General features: G+C 41.9%; 2 protein-coding genes across 5 annotated transcripts in view; one reads left to right on the top strand and one right to left on the bottom strand.

Moving 5' to 3' along the window:
- Positions 1-4,287, bottom strand: part of SLK (STE20 like kinase) — a 49,672-nt gene extending 45,385 nt beyond the window's left edge. For 3 of the 4 annotated variants that reach the window (XM_079312058.1, XM_079312060.1, XM_079312061.1), the window contains exon 1: positions 3,530-4,287. In XM_079312058.1, the coding sequence (XP_079168184.1) occupies positions 3,530-3,679 (150 nt within the window). In that variant the 5' untranslated portion in view covers positions 3,680-4,287. The remainder of the gene's footprint in view (positions 1-3,529) is intronic. The other variant, XM_079312059.1, reaches the window with a different exon arrangement.
- Positions 4,288-4,402: 115 nt separating this feature from the next.
- Positions 4,403-17,975, top strand: part of STN1 (STN1 subunit of CST complex) — a 43,390-nt gene continuing 29,817 nt past the window's right edge. The window contains exon 1 of the mRNA XM_079312078.1: positions 4,403-4,563. The gene's annotated coding sequence lies outside the window, so the exon portion shown is untranslated. The remainder of the gene's footprint in view (positions 4,564-17,975) is intronic.

Raw genomic sequence — 17,975 nt, 5'->3', positions numbered from 1 at the left:
TCTTCTATATGAATGTACAGTGTTCTCACTGACAAAAGAGGCTGGCAAATTTTACTGAAATACAGGCCCAAGACTTTTTATTTCAAAAAGTTAACTGAGAAAGATAAACATCATTAATAAAAATGCAGTTATCTGTAGCAAGAAAAAGCCACAGATCACATCAGGCATTTGAAAGGTCTGTTTTCACATCATCTGAACATTTACTTCTGGGAATTCAGAAAGTAGTTTAAAGCTGATGAAAGTCATTAACACACTGATCTACCTTGAACAATATTTACAATTTGCACAGAATTGCGATTTGACACAATAGAGTACTAGAACACAATACAGCAACATGATATAATAATGTAACTACTTTCTAAAGCAAACTGATTATAATTACAATAAGAGCTCATGTTTTCTCAGGGCACTTAACTTGATCAAATCAAGAGCAGTCTCAGACTGTCCCTCTTTTAGGGGTTGTGTCTGACTGCCAAATTTCAAAGTTGAAATCAGCCTCCAGTGCTAATATTATGCGTCTCCAGTGTCTGTCAGAACTCTAGCAGTCCACTCAGTAATTCTAAATAATCCATGAAAAGCACATGAAAGAGACTGGAAAAAAAATTCTATCATCAGGAAACTCGAAATTCTCTTCAAGGGCCATCACCTGACACTGAAGTACCGCAAGGATCTATAAATTGTATAAGGACAGAAAACCACACCATTATTCATTAGCCAAGAGAGAAAAGAAAACAGCCTGAAAGTGGCCCCTTTGAAGAGCCTGAAAAGGGCCAGAATAAATAGTCCTACACGGCTATAAACCTTTGCCATCAGTAATCTGCAATTACAGAGCTCCTCTCATCACAAGAGACTTGCAATAGCATTGAAACACTATTTCTAAACATTACTAAGAAGTCTGTGAATACAAATGTATGAATTGTCAGAACTCAGAAAGCCTTAGAACGCTGCAACAAACAGCTTCAAAGGAATTAAGTTCTTCTAGAAATTCAGCTAAGGTAGTAAAAAAATAAGCAAGATCCTTGTACTTGATTGCAAAGAAGGGGAATGAATCACAAGTTTTCAATGACCTTAAGACTTCTATACACAAAATTAATTTTCACTGGACAGCATTTTTAAGTAAATAATTTAATCAGCGAGGCTTCCCAGTTCTGTCAGAATAATTTAGTTGTTTTTGAGTTTATTTAAATATTTGACATTTTGTTCAGAAGATCAGTTGCACAACTAAACCAATTACCTCTCCATGGGAAATCATAGCATGTAACCAATCTAACCTACTTTTTAGAAATTCAAAGTATACAAAGACTTATTTATGTGGCAATTCCATTTTAACATACATCTGCCAAAATGCTGTCACACACAGATCCTAAGATCTTAAACAAAGGCAAATGTACTTTTGGCAAATATAACTGATACTAGGGTGATGGGGGATTGGCAAATAAAACAAAATCCATTACATGAAATGAAAACCCCAACCCCCACACTACCATTACCTAAAGACAAAGTCTTCAAGCATTCTTGAGAGCTTTGTTCTGGCTTACAGTTTTGAATTCAAAATTTGAGAAGGAACCAAATGTCTATTCCTGCAGCTTCTCATTTGAGGTGTATATCCATGAAAGAGCAACCTAACACACCTTTCCTGATTTCCATGCTGTTTCTTGGGAAGCACACTCAGGTAATGGAACACAAGTACAGTTTGTGTCTGTGTGTAAGCCTCCTTCTCAAAATAAATGGAAACAAAAAGAATGTTGATGAACACAGGAAGTAATCTACTTCTTTTTATTAAATGAGAAACTTTTTTCAGAAATGCCGCCTGTTAATTCATATAAAGGGCCAATTTCAACAAGTTGACCAGAATAACCATGAGTAATTCTGCCTATGATCAATTTCTGCAGTGAACTCTGTCATTTCAGTCAGAAATAAATCTCGAAGTGAAAAATGACATCCAAGTGGAAAACATTCTCCTGTTTGTGTACAGAGTACACTGAAATGCAAATTTTACCAGCTGCCTTGCTCAGACACCTTCCTCAACTACTATTGCTAATACAGACATGCCTACAGATGAAGTGAGAAGAGGCTTGAGGATGGGAGGGGAAGTGCACGTGGGGGAAAACACGTTTAGTATTATATGTAAGGCATATATTCAGAAAAATGGGAATAAAAACTCCACTATGAAGCCCCGATTAAAACTTCAATACTCTGCAAGCGCTGTTAGAGATGTTGTTTTTGTGGTGAGCAACTTTGGATAGAGCAACTTCAGACATATTCATAGCCATTTAAAAAATAAACAAAACTCTAATCTTCAAAAATGACATGAGAACCACCATCTAGACTGTGTATTACACCATCATCTAAATAAATAAACGTTCTTAATATAGAACATTAACACAAATTCCTTGGGTGAAATGACCCCACCTAACATTCTGAACTTACTCTGGCACTTCTGCTCAAATTTACAAACAGGTGATATCACCACAGTACAATAGAAACCCAAAATAATTTATACCAAAAATAGCACAAGTTTCATGAGTACCCAGATCTCCTAAACTCTCAAATGCAATACTCTAAATATAAATGTTTCTTGACCGAATTAGCTCTCAGAAACGCTGTAAATGCCATCCTCTCGTGCTATTTTTTCTTAAGCCTCCAGAACCTGCTCCAGAGCTTCAATTCACGTCAGTTCCCAAGTTCTCATGCTTATACATCAGGATGTTTTTTCCATGCTATCCGTAAACCAAACATGAAGCATTAACACCCTTTTAGAAAGAGGCAACGTAGTTGAAGATTTTCCTGAAAGCTAAAGCCTTGTCAAACACTATCTATGCCATTATAGTCTACTTGGCTTGATAAATTCTAGATAAGCAACCTTAAAAACCCTACTTGTACAAGCGCACTTAAAGTTTTAAAGAGCAAACAACTGAGAGAAGTTAAGAGATCCAACACATGAATTCCGCCACTCAGGGAAAGCCAAGAGAACACAGCTATTTAATTCAACTCCACACGGAACAAGATGGGAGAATGCCCATTAAAGCGACAACAGCCTGGCTCTGTACACTACACATGAAGCACAAAAGTCAGTTTTAGTGTTCATGGCGTGCTTTCTATATAGGGAGAAAAAAAAAAAAAAAAAAAAGTATGAACTTCGGATCTAAGAAAATGCAGTCTTTGTAAGGTTAGGAACCATAGTGTACGCGAGTCCCAAAGAAACCCAAAACACAGAGAAGTGAGCAATCCAGCAGCGGGCAGGGTGGAGCAGAAGGCGGGACAATGACCTAATAGGTCTTTTCTATCTTTAGTTTCACGAGGCTCCGTGGCCGAGAGGCGCCGGGATCCCCCGCTCTGCCCCGGCCGCGTCCCCCCGCAGCGCTCAGCGCCCCAGCCGAGTGCTGCCGAACTCGGCGCTGCCGGCAGGAATCCCGAGCGGAGGGAGCCGGCAGACAGGGAGCCGGGGGCAGCGCTGGAGGCAGAGGCAACGCTCCGAGTCATCTCTCAGCTATGAGCAACACAAGCGACCCGCGCTGCCCGCCCTTACCTTGAACACTTTACCGAAAGCACCATCGCCCAGCTCTCCGATGATTTCCCAGAACTCCTCAGGGTTCAAATCCCTCTTGACGTGCTCGTATTGTTTCTTCTTCTTCTCGCCGCCCAGCTTGAAGATCTTGCGAAAGTTGAAGAAGGACATTTTGGCTGCAACCGAGGGACGGGGCGGGCGGCGGTGCCCCCTGTGCCCGCCGGGACCACCTGGCGCGGGCTCCGATGCCGAACGCGATTCCCACGCGGAGACCAAAGTCTTGGCGTCGCCCGGGAAGCGCTGCGGGAAGACAGCACCCCGCGATGCCCCGTGCGGGGCCGGGCTCGGCGCTGCTCCCCCCGACGGGCTCGGCGGTCCCTACTCGGCCGGGCCGGTCACCATCGCGGCAGCAACAAGTGCCGGGCTCCCTCCCCGGGACGGGCGGCGGCGGAGCCGGAGGAGGGGTCACGGCTCCGCTGGGAGGGGGCAGCTGATGCGCGCCGGGCAGCGGGAGCGGTCGCGTCCCGCCTCGCAGGACGGGGCGGATGCGGGGAGGCGCGGAGGCTGCCCCGCTCCAGGCTCCCGGCCGGTGTCCTCGCGCAGCGGAGTCCCGGCGTGGCACAACGGCGGAAAATGACGCCTCGCTGCCGGCCTCTCTTCCACTCGCTCGCACCCTGGCCGTCTCGCGGAGCGGGGCCCGGGCGGCTCCGCTTCCTGCGGGGCGGCACCGGCGGCACCTCCGCCCCCTCGGCCCCCTCCGCCCTCGCTCCCGCCCGCCGCCGGCGCGTGCGCCCCGCGCTCCCGCCCCCTTCCCGCGCTCCCGGAACCGCCTCGCGCCCCTCCCGCCGCTCCGCCGCCGGCGCACGCGCGCCCCCGCCGCTCCCCCTTTTCCCCCGCGCGTGCGCACGCGCCGCACCGGCGGCACGCGCGCAGCCCTCCCCCGCCAACGGCTCGAACCCCCGGCACAGGCGAGGGGAAGAGGCGGGGCTTGGCCTACCCACGTGACGCGGCCGCGGCGGCCCCAGCCAATAGGAGCGCGCGGAGGCTCCGGGCGGGTAAGTCGGTGTCGGGCTCAAGATGGAGGGGGGCGCTTCCCTCCCCCGTACCTCAGAGCAGGACGGCAGCACTGGCGTGAGGATCGATTGCTCGCCTCTTCCTCTGTCCTGCTTCCCTGTAGTCCGCTGTGTGCCCTTACGGGACCGGCGTGTGCCAGAGGGACCCTTTATCCTCTGATCCCGAGGGACAGCCCGCGCCTGTCCCTGCCGCTCCGCTGTGCCGTGCAGGAGGGGTGTCCCCGGCCCTGTGGCGGCGGGTGATGTTCCCTGGACGGGGAACAGCTTCCCCTCCGTGCTGGCTGGTGCCCTGAGTCCCCCGTGCCGCCGCGGGAGCCCAAGGGCCGTGAGGGGCTGGCCCTGTGTCAGGAGCGCTGTGTGGGCAGGCAGTGCCTCCCGGGGGCTTCAGCTTGGGCGTGGAGCTCCGAGGAAAGTTGATAGCAAAAGACGCTGTTGGAAGGGTTTTAATTTTGTTTGCGGCCCGGTGTTGTCCCCAGACCTGCTACTGGTTTATCTTGTGTCATAGCAGGGTGTGATGTTCTTGTGCTGCCCGTTTGGTATCTCCGGTATCTTATTTAATCACTGGGACAGGCCTGAATTTCCTTATCTCACAACCTTCTCTTCCCACAAATGATTCCTTCCTCACCCTGAAGTACAATTGTATTTTAATAGTTGTGTTGTGTACCCGCCGCCAAATGCGGGGCGGTTGCTCGCTCGAAAGCGAGCGGCGTTTCCGCTGCCTGGACCGGGGCAATAGCGCAGGAGCCGCGCTCGGGCCGCGGCGGGCGGAGCTCAGCCAGCAGCGGCTGCGGCGTGTGAGGCCTCGGAGAGTCTGACACCGAACACCCGGGGAAAACCGTCTAATGCCCTATCCTCGGATGAACCTGCGTGCCTGCAATTGCCATTGATTTAAGCTGCGTGATGAGCTTCTGAAGATCAAGCCTCTGGTGTGCATCATTCCCCAGACCGTTTTATTGCCGTGACAATGGTTTGCTATATAAGGAGGATAGTCCGTGTGTAAGTTCAGTAATAATAGTGAGGCATTGAGATGCCCCTGACACAATGCGTTTATCAATCGAACAGCAGTGTTCTGTCATGAGTCAATTTCTTTAAACTGTATAAAATCAGTTTCACGGCTAGTCCCACCCAATGAATAGAGAGCCTTTCAAGTGCTCTTATTCTTGATTTGTTGTATTAATCAGCGTTTGTTTTTCAAAAATTGTATTGGGCTTTGTGGGTCCTTTGTACTGACAGCTTGGCCACAAAAGGTAAGACTTAAGAAAGGTGTTAAAACCAAGATTTTTTTTGTGTGTGGGGGCAAAACCAAGAAACAACTGCAGTCCAAAGGAGCTATTTCATCTTCTGTGATCTGGTTCCTATGCAAGTTTCATTCAGATAGTTTGAATTAAATGCAATAGTAAAGACAGTGTTACCAGCAGCAACGTAGCTTCTCGTATCTTAATTTTTAAAGTTCAATATCTTTTTCCTGTCTATGATTTTTCTTTGCCCCTTCAGGTGGGATGATAGCTTTGGTGTGGATATTAAAATACAATGATGGCTTAAATAATAATTTTCGTTAATGTTTGTAATTTAATATTTTAATTTTAACTTGCTTTCTGTTGGATAAAAAGTGCTTTGGGACTAATTTCTGTAGGTTTATTTAAACTGACTTTGACAGAGGATAGGGATAAAAAAGGAATCCAAATCAAATCCAAATCATGAATTCCTTATATTTAGGCAGGATTATCTTTTCTTTAGTCTCAGAGTTAATTGCAATGGAGCGAGGGTGGAAGATGTTTATGTGTGAATTTAAAGTTTGTAATAACTGGAAAGATGCAGAACTAAAAGAAAATTTCCTCAGTTATATGTGCACGAGTGAAGTTGGGCTGGGATAGCAGGGCCTGGTTGTGCCTCAGCTCTGCTGATAAACTCTGGGCTGTGCACAGTTCACACACAGCATCTCTGTCCTGTGTCAGTTTGGGTGTAACAAAAGAGGCTTGCTCAGAGCAGAGCCTTCATGCCATCCTACCAATAACTGAACAGTAACAGGTTCTGCATATGTGTTGCTTTAGACTTGCATAAACAGTCTTCCTGTTCCAGGGAGCTTTTAATTCATATAACATTGAAAATATAAGATGAAAGTCTGGCACAAGAAAGGAGCACTCAATCTAGTGATAAGGCTTTGCTTTTAACTTTCTTTCTAACTCTTGAACAAGTAATTGAAGATAAAACCAGGATCTATGAAAATGAAAGCATCTATTTTTTTTCCTTATCCTTTCAATTTGATGTTACATCTTGTCACTCAATCCTAAAAATAAACTCCATAAGGAGAAGGTTAAGTGCTAGTTGCAAATCCTTCCCAATTTGCTGTGACTTCGGGTTTGGAGGAGGCTGTATGAAGCCTGGATTTTGTGTGTGTGGTTCTTTTGTTCCTGATAGCAGGAGTTTTTAGCAACTGTAAATGTTTCCAGATGGTGTGGATAAAGAAGGTGAAAGAGAATTTTATTAAAATTTCTCCTTTAGAAATTTAAAGCAATGCTTTTTGAAAATTCATTGCTTCCTTTAAATGTCAGAGGAAGATGCTAAAGATGTTATAAAACTATCTTGATTGTGCATCAAATATACTGACTTAAAATAGCTGTAAACTCTATGACAATCATTTTCATCTCTTTGTGAATTAGAAGTCTGCTTTATACTTTCTGTTGCTTAATATCACCAGTCTTTCTCATTGACTCAATCACTTACTTGCCACTGTTCCTAACTCCCTCTTTATGTTGTTTTTTTTAAATTGCTCCAATTTCTTTTAATTGAAAGTAAACACTTCATAAATTTAATTTGAAATATGTTCTTCACAGCATATATTGCCCTTTCACTGCAGTCCTACATTCTGTCTTCAGTTCTTTCAAAATATTTGATGGTATATTTTTATGTTGTCTTGGCTTTCTGTCCACCCATGCTTTCACTGATCTCCAGAATTCTTCCTGGTGATTGAGCTCATTGAAGTGCTGTAAGGTCACAGGTGGCTTGTTTGTGGTTAAATCTCAAGTGTAATTCTTGTTTCATCCATCTTAATCTGTCTGTCACCTTTGGCAGTCAGTACTGTCCTTTCTGTTTTCTTTGATCAATGTACCCCGTGTTTTTATTGATATTTTCCAGTTATGTGGTCTCATTTTTTCATAGGCTCTGTCATTTCTGATCTGTTCCCAAAGTTAACACTTTGTGCTGCATTGGGCTCATTGCAGTTCTAACCAATGTAGCCTCTAGATCACTCTAGTTATACCAGTGCAGGGGGGTGATCACTGTCCTGGTCCTGTGGCCACACTGTCACTGATAAAGGCCAGGGTGCCACTGGCCTTCTTGGCCACCTGGACAGCTCCTGGCTCATGATCAGCTGCTGTTGACCAGTGCTTCTGAGTTCTTTTCCTCTGGGCCACCCTGCAGCCACTCTGTCCCAGCCTGTAGCCCTGTCTGGGGCTGTTGTGACCCAAGTGCAGGTCCTGGCTCTTCCTGTCAGTGAGCCTCACTCCACTGGCCTCAGTTCATTGATTCAACCTATCCAGATCCTTCTGCAGAGCCTCCCTGGCCTCCAGCACATCAACACTCCTGCCCAGCTTAGTGTCTGTGCACTACTGAGGGTGCACTCCATCCCCTCATCCATATCCTAGACACAGATGTTAAACAGGACTGTTCCCAGCTCTGGTCCCTGGGGACACCATTCACCCCACGTTCTGGCCTGGCCATCCAGGCAGTTCTGTGGCCAGCAAGGAGACCCCCTGTGCAGATCATGGCTGCCAGATTTTCCAGGAGAATGCTGTAGGAGACAGTGTTGGAGACTTTTCTGAAGTCCAGGTGGACAACTCCACAGCTTTTCCCTCATCCATTGGGTGGATCATCTGCTCATAAAGGGAGGTCAGGTTGGTCAGGCAGGATCTGCCTTTCCAGAGCCTTGCTGGCTGATCCCTTGGTTGTCCTGTACATGCTACATACACAGCACTGCTAAGGCCTCTGATAGAGCTGTGTCTTAGAGACTTCTCTTTCTGTTACACAGAACAAAAACGAGACTTTGTTTTGTACTTGGTATTTTATGAGCCTTTATGGTATGAGTAACAGGAATAGTCCAGTCATATATAATATAAAGAGAAAAAAAATACAACACTAGAGGTTGGACACTCAAGAGCTTTTCCATATCTCATTAGCCAGAATCAATACCCAGGCTCCTGTCAATAACCTGGGTATACTACTATTTATTACATGGTTTGGGTTTCTTTAATGCCTTACTGCAGAACCAGTTAATTGCCATAGAAACGTGGCATTTGGAAGCTTCAACGTATAAGGATATTACTTGATGTTTGCAAAAAATAAATAGAGTGTTAAAATGTTTAGGGATAGGATTGATCTAATTTTGGTTTCAGAAAAGTCTGTGTGTTTAATCTTAATTTGCCATACTTTTTCAGCAGTCAGTGGGGAAATGTGTCTTCATAGGGCAATTCACTTTCCTCATTTTAGATATCACAGTATTGACTGTGTGAGGCGAGTTTTCCTGGTAACATATAATGGCAGTTCTTCCTATCTATGGAGACACCACTGCCAACAGAACTCTTGGAGTGCATTTCTCTTGATGTCAACAACACTTCTGGGAATGATGACAGAGCAAATATAAATATTGCCAAATTATCTCAATGTTTTCAATTAAATTTGTGATGTTTTGTTGAATAGATTTTTATCTGAAATTAAATGGCAGAAGAAAAAGCAATAATATAAATATCAAAATTTGAATAAGGATCAGATATTTCAACAAATAGTTCAAGAATATTTCTTGGAAACATGGCATGTCAAAAGTATTCAAGTTTTGACATGTTGATTTCATTGAACCTATAGCAAAAAAAATTTTTTTCTTATTGCTTCCAGTTGATCTGTGAGAAAACCCTCTTCAAGACTGATATTCAGAAATAGACGTATCTTTGTAGGGGAGCAAGAGGCAAACCTCAGACTTAATGGGAAGCATCAACAACTTGAAACTTACATAGCTGATTCTCTTTGATTAATTGACTAATGTAATTAAGAATTTCAGATTCCTCGTGATAAAGCTTTTCAAGAAGGCTGCAGCTTTTTGGTTTGTATTTAACTGAAAAAGCTCCTTTTATGTAGATTTTCAGTTAATATCAAAATACTGAGCTGCACTGGTGGATAGTTGCATTTTTTTATGTATAGTAGTTAGTCTAGTAAAAGCTCTCCCCCTATTGTGTTGACTATAATGATTTTTCACAGAACTACACAGGACTAAATCATCTAGAATACTTTTTTTTTTTAAATAATAATATCCTTTTAAATACTACTGCTCTTATCTTTAATGCTGTATTCCTTCTAGCCATTTTAACAATTTGAGGTTATATTCCACTTGAAACAAGATTTATTTGATCAAAACTGTACATGAACACAAAGCAAATTATTAAAACTTGTGGAACCCCCTCCATCTGATGGATATTGGAAGCATTAGTTAAGTCACATGAAAGAATGTCTTGCAAATGCTGCACCATATTTGCCTTTCCTCCAGATGGTAATTAGACCTTTTCCTCCTGCGTAGCAGTCACAAGCTGATTTGCTCTTTTTGTTTGTGGCTTTCAAATTTGCATTAGTTCACATAGTAGTTGGGATTAGAAATTTATTAAGGGATAAAGATAGCTTTGCATCTCAGTGTTGCTCTCAGTCAATACTGGCACAAAAAATGTCTGAACAAAAAGCCCACATGTATTACTGCTTTTCTTTCTGTAAATCCTGATTTTCTTTCACTGTTTCCCAGGAGTCTTTTTATTCCAGAATGGACATTGTGTTCTCTGGTGACCCTGATCAGCTCTGGAATCTTGGGACTAAATAACTTGTACTGTAACATGAAAATTACTTATTTTTTAATCTGGTTTTGTTTTGGTTTGATTTGTTTTTTTTTTAATGGCAGGCTTTCTAGCCATCAGACCCAATCCTGGTTATGTAGTAAGCATAACCAAGTAGTTTATTCTTCTACAATTACTATTAAAAATAAACCATTCTGACATATAGGGAAATTTCCCACACACAAGAAACAAAGATTTGACAAAAAGATGACACTAAGGACTATTGATTTCTTAATAATATGCAGAAAAGAGACATTGCACTGGGATAATATTGCAGATATGTCTACCAGCAAAAAGGGGAAATAACATAGACTGTGAGATACCAACTCCTTATTAATGTAAAGCTAGACTTGTAAATATTGAATTATTTTACTGAAAAAAGCAAAGTTTTTCATTGCACAATATTATTTTTGTATTACAACCATGTTTGTAGTAATTTCTGTGTGTACAATGTTCTTCACTTTTACCTAAAAAATGAGGCAAAAAAGTAGTTGTCTGTGTTGCAAAGTAGAATTTGGTTTTCTGTAGGATCTCATCTTGGTACTGCAGCCATGAGTGGAACTGCAATAATATGTCAATTGTTAAGGCAAACAGCAGCTATTGTGTGTCCAACAATGTCTGTGCAAACTTTGGGCACTAGCACTTGTTATGACACAGCACAGTATTGTGATGTGATGCACTTTTTGTCTCAAGTGCCCTGAAACGTTTATTTTTTGACAGAAAGGATCTTTAGTAGCTAATCCTCAAAATTATGTTTTACAGTACACCATGCAATATTTATTAAACAAAAAAAGCCCATTATATTACATGGACTGAATTGTAGCTGAAAATAAAATTGCCTACTGAAAAATAATTCCTGTGGCTTCTGACTGAGCACTAATGTATCTTTCTGGGTAGAGTATACAGGAGTGACTTCCTTTCAGAGCATGAGGTAGGAAATGGCATTTATTCAAATTCAAATGCAATTAAGGAGACATTTAAATTAGTTTATAAAAGGCTGTTGGCTTCTTTACATACCAAGAAGTCGGAAATAATAATGAGTTTATCATGTTAACTGTGACAGTGATTCATGGAAGAAGTTACAGCCACAGGAGGTATTTTCTTTCAATAATCTTAATAATGTTCTGTCCATTTAGTGCCTTTCAGTGGGATTTGGAATGAGTTTTTAAAGATGGGCAAAAATCATTACTAACAAACTAGCCTAGCTGCCTTTTCTCTACAGGGAGGGGAGTTACTGAAGATATCCATTTTGCAGGACAGGTATTCCTGAACAGTTTGGGGTTGTTCTGTGTCAGTCCTATGCCAGCTCTCTGATGAGATTTAGACAGACCTCAGATGGAGGATCGATAAATTATTAATTCAGAACAGCCTCAGAGAATTACAAAAATTGCTTAAACCAAAGGTTAATAAAGGACATTAGATTTTTAGCAGGATTTAGCTGGATTTTTAGCAGGTTCTAATAGTTTAGCAGCTGAAGATAAATGATTATGAGCCAACATTCCTTTGCTAAGGAGAACCCACTCTTCAGATTATTCACAGAATACAGTGTAAAGGACCGTGCAGTACAATTTCTCTTAAGGAACTGAGAAACATCTGTAGACCTTTGGTGTTTCTAAAATTTTTCTGTTTAAAGCCCAGTTCAGGGTATGACTAAGGAATCCTGTTCTTGATTTCAGGTGTAAAAGCCCAGTCCTCAGAAAGAAGGCTCAGTTGCAAAGGAAATTCAGAGAGCAGCAGGCTGGGAATTGTACCATTTTTGATAGAGAACACCCACCCTTTTGATACTCTTGCTAGATGATGGCTCAGAGGAGCTGTGTGATGAGCATTAGAAAAGCATAACAAAAGCTTTGTTCTTATGTTCCAAGTTTTACTTTGTTCTTCAAACTTCTCCCAGTGTAGCAGATAATTTATATATAATATAATATGTAATAATATATAAGCTCAATGCTTCCCCCCCCCCCCACCTTACATTCTGCACAGATTTGACTTTTGGGATGTTTAAACATTTCTCTACAGGAAGAGCCTTCAGACATGAAGTGTTATGAGTATTTTAAGGTGAAAAACTTTTTCAGGAATAATGTAGAAAAACCAAACCAATAAATGTGGCTGGGCTAGACTCAAAGATCAGTGCTAAGCTAACTTAATCTTTCAGAGTAACAATTCAGTCTCAATCTTCCAAAAGCACTCCAAATGAAAAATCTCAGCCTTTAGGTATTCTCACAAAGTTTGTGATGGTCCTAAATAGATCTGAGATTTCAAAATTATTCTAATTTGAGTTACTTTGTATATATCAACAACTGGGCTATTTGACACTGTATTCCACACACAGTCTCACAGTGTTCTGATACAGTTGGAGGATTCACATCCACAGCAAAATAAAATGCAGATGGATTTCAGAACATTGAGCAAGTCTGTCATAATCTAAAGTTTTAGTGTGTGTCAGGAATATTTTAAAACTTCAAATCACAACTATGTGCCTAGACCAAATCATAGGTTAATTATTTTGAAGTCTCAGGTTGTAATGGAATGCTCTGTAGTGTTATGAATGTTCATATAAATTCTGACTTATTCCAGAGGCTGTTCAAATTTAGACCAGATGCATAAACCAGTTTAAAGGGGAAGAAGATAAATGGACAGGAATGTTTGCCTCTAGAAATTTGCTTCTTCAAGTCAAACTTGTGGAGTTCACAGGCACAGTAACCTCAGAAAGCTGTTAATCAATGCTTGTCACTTCTATGCAAATTTCTGAAATTTCATTCAGGAAGTGACAGTAAATCTATGCTATGCTGCTAAAACAGGGTAGGAAAGCTAACAGTGTTGCCTTAAGCCAGGGTGAATTAGGTTTTATTCTCTCTTCTCTGTTAGTTAATTTCTTTGTCTTTTATCAGTAAATTACAGAATCACTGAATGAATAAGGTTGGAAGGGTCCAACCTCCTGCTCAAGCAGGGCCCTTAGACCACATTACTGCAGATTCTGTTCAGATGGTTCTGGAATGTCTCCAGCAAGGGAGACTCCAGAGCCTCTCTGGACAATCTGTTCCAGTGTGTGTTCACCCACACAGCACAGAAGCTCCTCCTGGATGTTCAGGTGAAACTTCTGTGCATCAGCTTCTGCCCACTGCCCCTTGTCCTACTGCCCAACAGCACTGAGCAGAGGCTGGATCCATCTTCCCAACACCCTCCCTCCAGGCACTTATAGGCATTGACAAGGTCCCCTTTTAGGTGTCTCTTCTCCTGGCTGACCAGGCATGGCTCTCTCAGCCTTTCCTCATTTGAGAGATGTTCCAGTCCCTTAATCATCTGCTGGACCCATTCCAGAAGCTCTGTGTCTCTCTTGTACTGAAGGATTGGAACTGGACAAAGTACTCCAGATGTGGCCTCACCAAGCTGACTAGAGGGGCAGCATCACCTCCTGATTATAGGTGTCTCTGAAAAAAATCTCCTTTTCCAACAGCCTGCTTGGAGTCCTCTTGCTATCACAGCTTTCATACTGCTGTTCCTCCAAGCAAGAAACTATTTGTAAGAAGTAATTTATTTTTACTTTTGTTTGTTATTAATTTGCACTAATAACTGAGAATCTTCTCTGCCAGTGAAAGAATGTATTTTCTGCAGCTCAGCTCATTCTGGCAGCACTGTAAGTGATTAAGAGCTTTCAGAGAGAGTTAATCATCCTCATAGGCTTCCTCCTGCCCTCTCTTGGGACGGGTGAGGGAATTAGTTGAAGGGGGCACTTCAGTGTGATTATCCAATAGTTTTAAAATACACATAGGAAGTGAAGCTTTTCTGAATATCAATAGTGAGTGCCTACTATCTTATTTCTGGTAAGCTTGCAGGTGGCTGTGAGAAATACATATATAGAGCTAATTTAGTGGTCTGCTGGGTGGTTGGCTGATTTCTTGGTTCATGGGAAAATGTATCTGATGCATGGGACAAGGATCACAGAGAGCTTCTTCTACTGTTTATTTTGTTACAGGCTTCCCTGTTAGTTTTTCAGAATCATGCTTTTGGAAAATTGTTACAAGGTTTAGCTTGCATATAAACCAAGTTTCAATGCCCAAAGGAGGCAATCTAGGACAGTAAGCTTTGTCCCCCTTCCTTCCAAGACTGTGGATGTTGGAGGAGCCAGTTTTTATGGTCTCCTGCAGCCATGTGCACCTGTCCAGCAGGTTTTCTGGGCAGTGGAAAGGTAAAATCAGAGGGAGGGAACCACATTACAAGTTGAGACATGGACACATTAACTCCACTGGAAGACTGTTACTCAACAGCCATGTCAGTTTATTGATAAAATGAGGCTTTTTTGCCTCTATCTGTATCCTGCCATATGGACATTGTGGGCAATGCCTTTCTGGGTTGTTGGTAGATTCCCACTGGCTAAAAGTTGCTGTGATGGGCCTCTTGTCTTGCTCTTCACTCACCAGCAAAGTGTGCTGTAATAGAAACTAATGGTATTAAAAGACATACGATGTTTAAAATTTCAAGGATTATCTCTAAGAAAAAACCTATAATTCTTTCTTTTGGTAAATTGTTATCTGAACAACTAAGACAAATGTTAAACCCTTGTACATGTAACATTTCAGGGCGTGCTAAACTTCTGGAAGTTCAGAGGAGTTCTAGATTTTTTAATTTTGCTTTGAAACTTTGTCTTTAAATTGGAATTGTACTTACATATAAGATCTACAAGACATGCAGCATATAGCATCAAAAGTGATAGGAAAAAGCAGAAGGTGGTTTATTATGAAAGACTGAAAGTACTTGCCACATCTTAATTTACAACACAATAACTTGGTAGGAGATGGATCCAAACTGTCCTTACCTTACTGTTTGATAGTTTTCCAACAGCTGTTTTCAAGGAGCCTTTTTTTTTTACTTTCAATAATGTGTTATGATCTCAGTGATGATGTTCATCTTGTCACTGGTGTTCAATATTTTAATTATGTTTTGAGGTTTTTTTTAAATCTATGAATGAGTTTCATGTCTAGAATCTTTGTTCCGTATTAACTGCAACCAAAAGCTTTTCTGCTTAGTTCAGTAAGATTTACTTGTATAATCCAGTGGATTTATTTGGTTTTAATTTAAAATGTTATATGTGACTGTAGGTAATTAAAAGCATTTCCTGAAAAATGGTGGGTTTGACTGTACCATGCTGGAATTGCCTCTGCTGATCATGAAGAGTTGAATAATAGTCATTTGTCACATAGGGTGTTGACTCAGACACAGATGATTTCAATTCATATGACAGAGGGTGTTACAAAACCCAGCTGTTGATTCTGCTCCTCTTTCCACAAGTTGCTTTGTCTGTGGCAGGAATGGCTGGCCTATGAAGCAGTTTTTGACAGCCACAGTTTCTGGCCTAATTTATTCAAGTAAACCAGTGGTGGCTTTAAGTTGTTTTAATGCACTGGGTTGGCAACTCCAACAGTTTAGGAGCTGTTTCCAGTGTAAATTGTCAGTGCTAGTGTGGTAGTGGCAGCTTTTGAAGAAGAGTGAAAGCTTGGTACAATGTTTAAGTTGCCTGTATTAGTGCATAAGTTCTCTGTTTCTGATTCACAGCTAACTTGAGAAAGAGTTTTGCAGCAGTGTGCCAGCACTTGCAGAGCAGTTGCAGACAGCCTCTGGCCAGACACATTTTGTTGGCTCAAAATGATTAATCTCAGGCTAAGGCAATTTTCTCCAAGAGCTTTGGTTGTTAATCAAATTTGGAGAAAAGACAGCAAGAAACATTAAAACAGATACTCTTTTTTGAGGTTTCAATTGCACTGGGATTGGAAGAAGACAGTTTACCTTTTTTTGGAAAGGTACATAGTGGGCACAATGTGAGCCAAGAAATGTATTGGTAGGGGAGTTGATTCTACTGAATGAATCAATAGGGTGTTAAATAGAAAACTATTGAGACAAAGCTACCAGGTAGGCTGCTTAGGATGGAAGAAAGAAAATGGGTTTGGGGGGTGGCATGGTTGGGAAGGGTGCCAATTTTCCTTGCTTTCCCTTCTAGGATAATACCTTGCTGAGCTCACAAGATCCCTCTGGGCATTATGGACTTGGTTGACTTCTCAGTAGAGTCAGGAAAGCTAACATTGATAGCAGTGGGTAGAAGATTCAGCCCTATTTTAATATGTTAGTATAATCTCAAATTGAGGCTTTTTGTTTATTTGTGTCTAGATACCTACTATGATTTTTGCCCTTCAAACAGAGTTATTTTCCCAAGAAGAATTAATTCTTTTTTGTTGTTGTTGTTTTTGATTATGCCTTCATAGCCTTTTTCTGGTGTTAAAAATAGAATACGGGTATCTTCTATCTAATGAAATTGTGAACTAGATGTTTCTGTTGCCTTTTTTCTCCTGTAACAGGATTGAATTCCTTGCACTACAGCAACCCTGAAGTCATTACACTGCACTTAAAACAAAATGCAGAGAGGGATGACCTTCTGCTAAGGACTCTGTGTTGTTTATATTGCTAAGCCTAATCACCATCTCCCAGCAAAAGCCAGTTTAATTCTTAAATATTTGTACATACAGTATCTGTTCAGAATTGTCTATTGTTTGCTGTCTGGTTCTCATTGATTATAGTGTTGTGCATCTCCACAATGCCCCTATTTGCCCCTTGGATCTTGATTGTACAGGGCAGCTCTTATCTTCCTCGCTGATACCATATCACCAATGGTACCAGTTAAGAGCTGAAAACACTTGCAGCATAATGGAAAGTTCCACTTTTGCCAGGATGACTCATTAATTAACCTCGGGATGGAGAGGCTTCCTGTGCCAACTTAAGAAAAAGTTACGGGAAGATACTATTATATATCAAAAGATAAATGATTGGAAGAGTTTTGTCAGCCTTAGAGGAATTATGTTTTTTCATACTCTCAATCTTGGAAACTCACTGAAATAGATACCATGGAAATAGTTTATGTCTTGCTTTGCTTTAGGAGGAGACAGTCAACTGCTGAGAAGAATGGGCTGGTACTAGCAGTGTTGGAGGCAAGCAGTACATCCAGGAGGCACTAAATATCTTTTTTTTCCAACTGACCACAATCTTTTGGCTTCAAATAGGCCACTGTTCAAATGTAGCTACCAAGTTGGCCACTTGAGAGGGAAGGAAGAAAATAGGCTTGGTTTTGGGTGGTGTCAGACATTGGGAGGGCTCTTGGGACTGTGAGGAGGCCAGGGAAGACTTTGACAGCTGTGCAGAATGCCCTCGTGTGCCTGTCAGGCCCTGCTGAAAGTGAGTGGGTGGCTGGGGTACGGTTTCACTGTCCCAGCCTGCTGTGGATGGAATGTCTGTAACTCAGGACTTCAGCAAATTTGTCCTGTGGACTTCAAGGAATCCTGTGATGCCTTCATAGTGCTGGGGACATGATTTAGTTTTTGATTCTTTGGCAGATCTGTAAGATAAAGTGTTATGTGCCTGTAGCAGGCTTCAACCAAGCAGAGTGGTTTCTGAATAAAGACATATGATGAGTGTAAATATCTCCAGTGAGGAGCTGTAATAAGGCCTGGGAGTGAGAAGGAAGCTCTAGAATTCAACATTTAA

This window comes from Erithacus rubecula (genome assembly GCF_903797595.1).
Source record: "Erithacus rubecula genome assembly, chromosome: 9".
Classification (NCBI taxonomy): Eukaryota; Metazoa; Chordata; class Aves; order Passeriformes; family Muscicapidae; genus Erithacus; species Erithacus rubecula.
The sequence above is the reverse complement of the archived record's forward strand: the minus strand, read 5'-3'. Positions and strand labels throughout refer to the sequence as shown.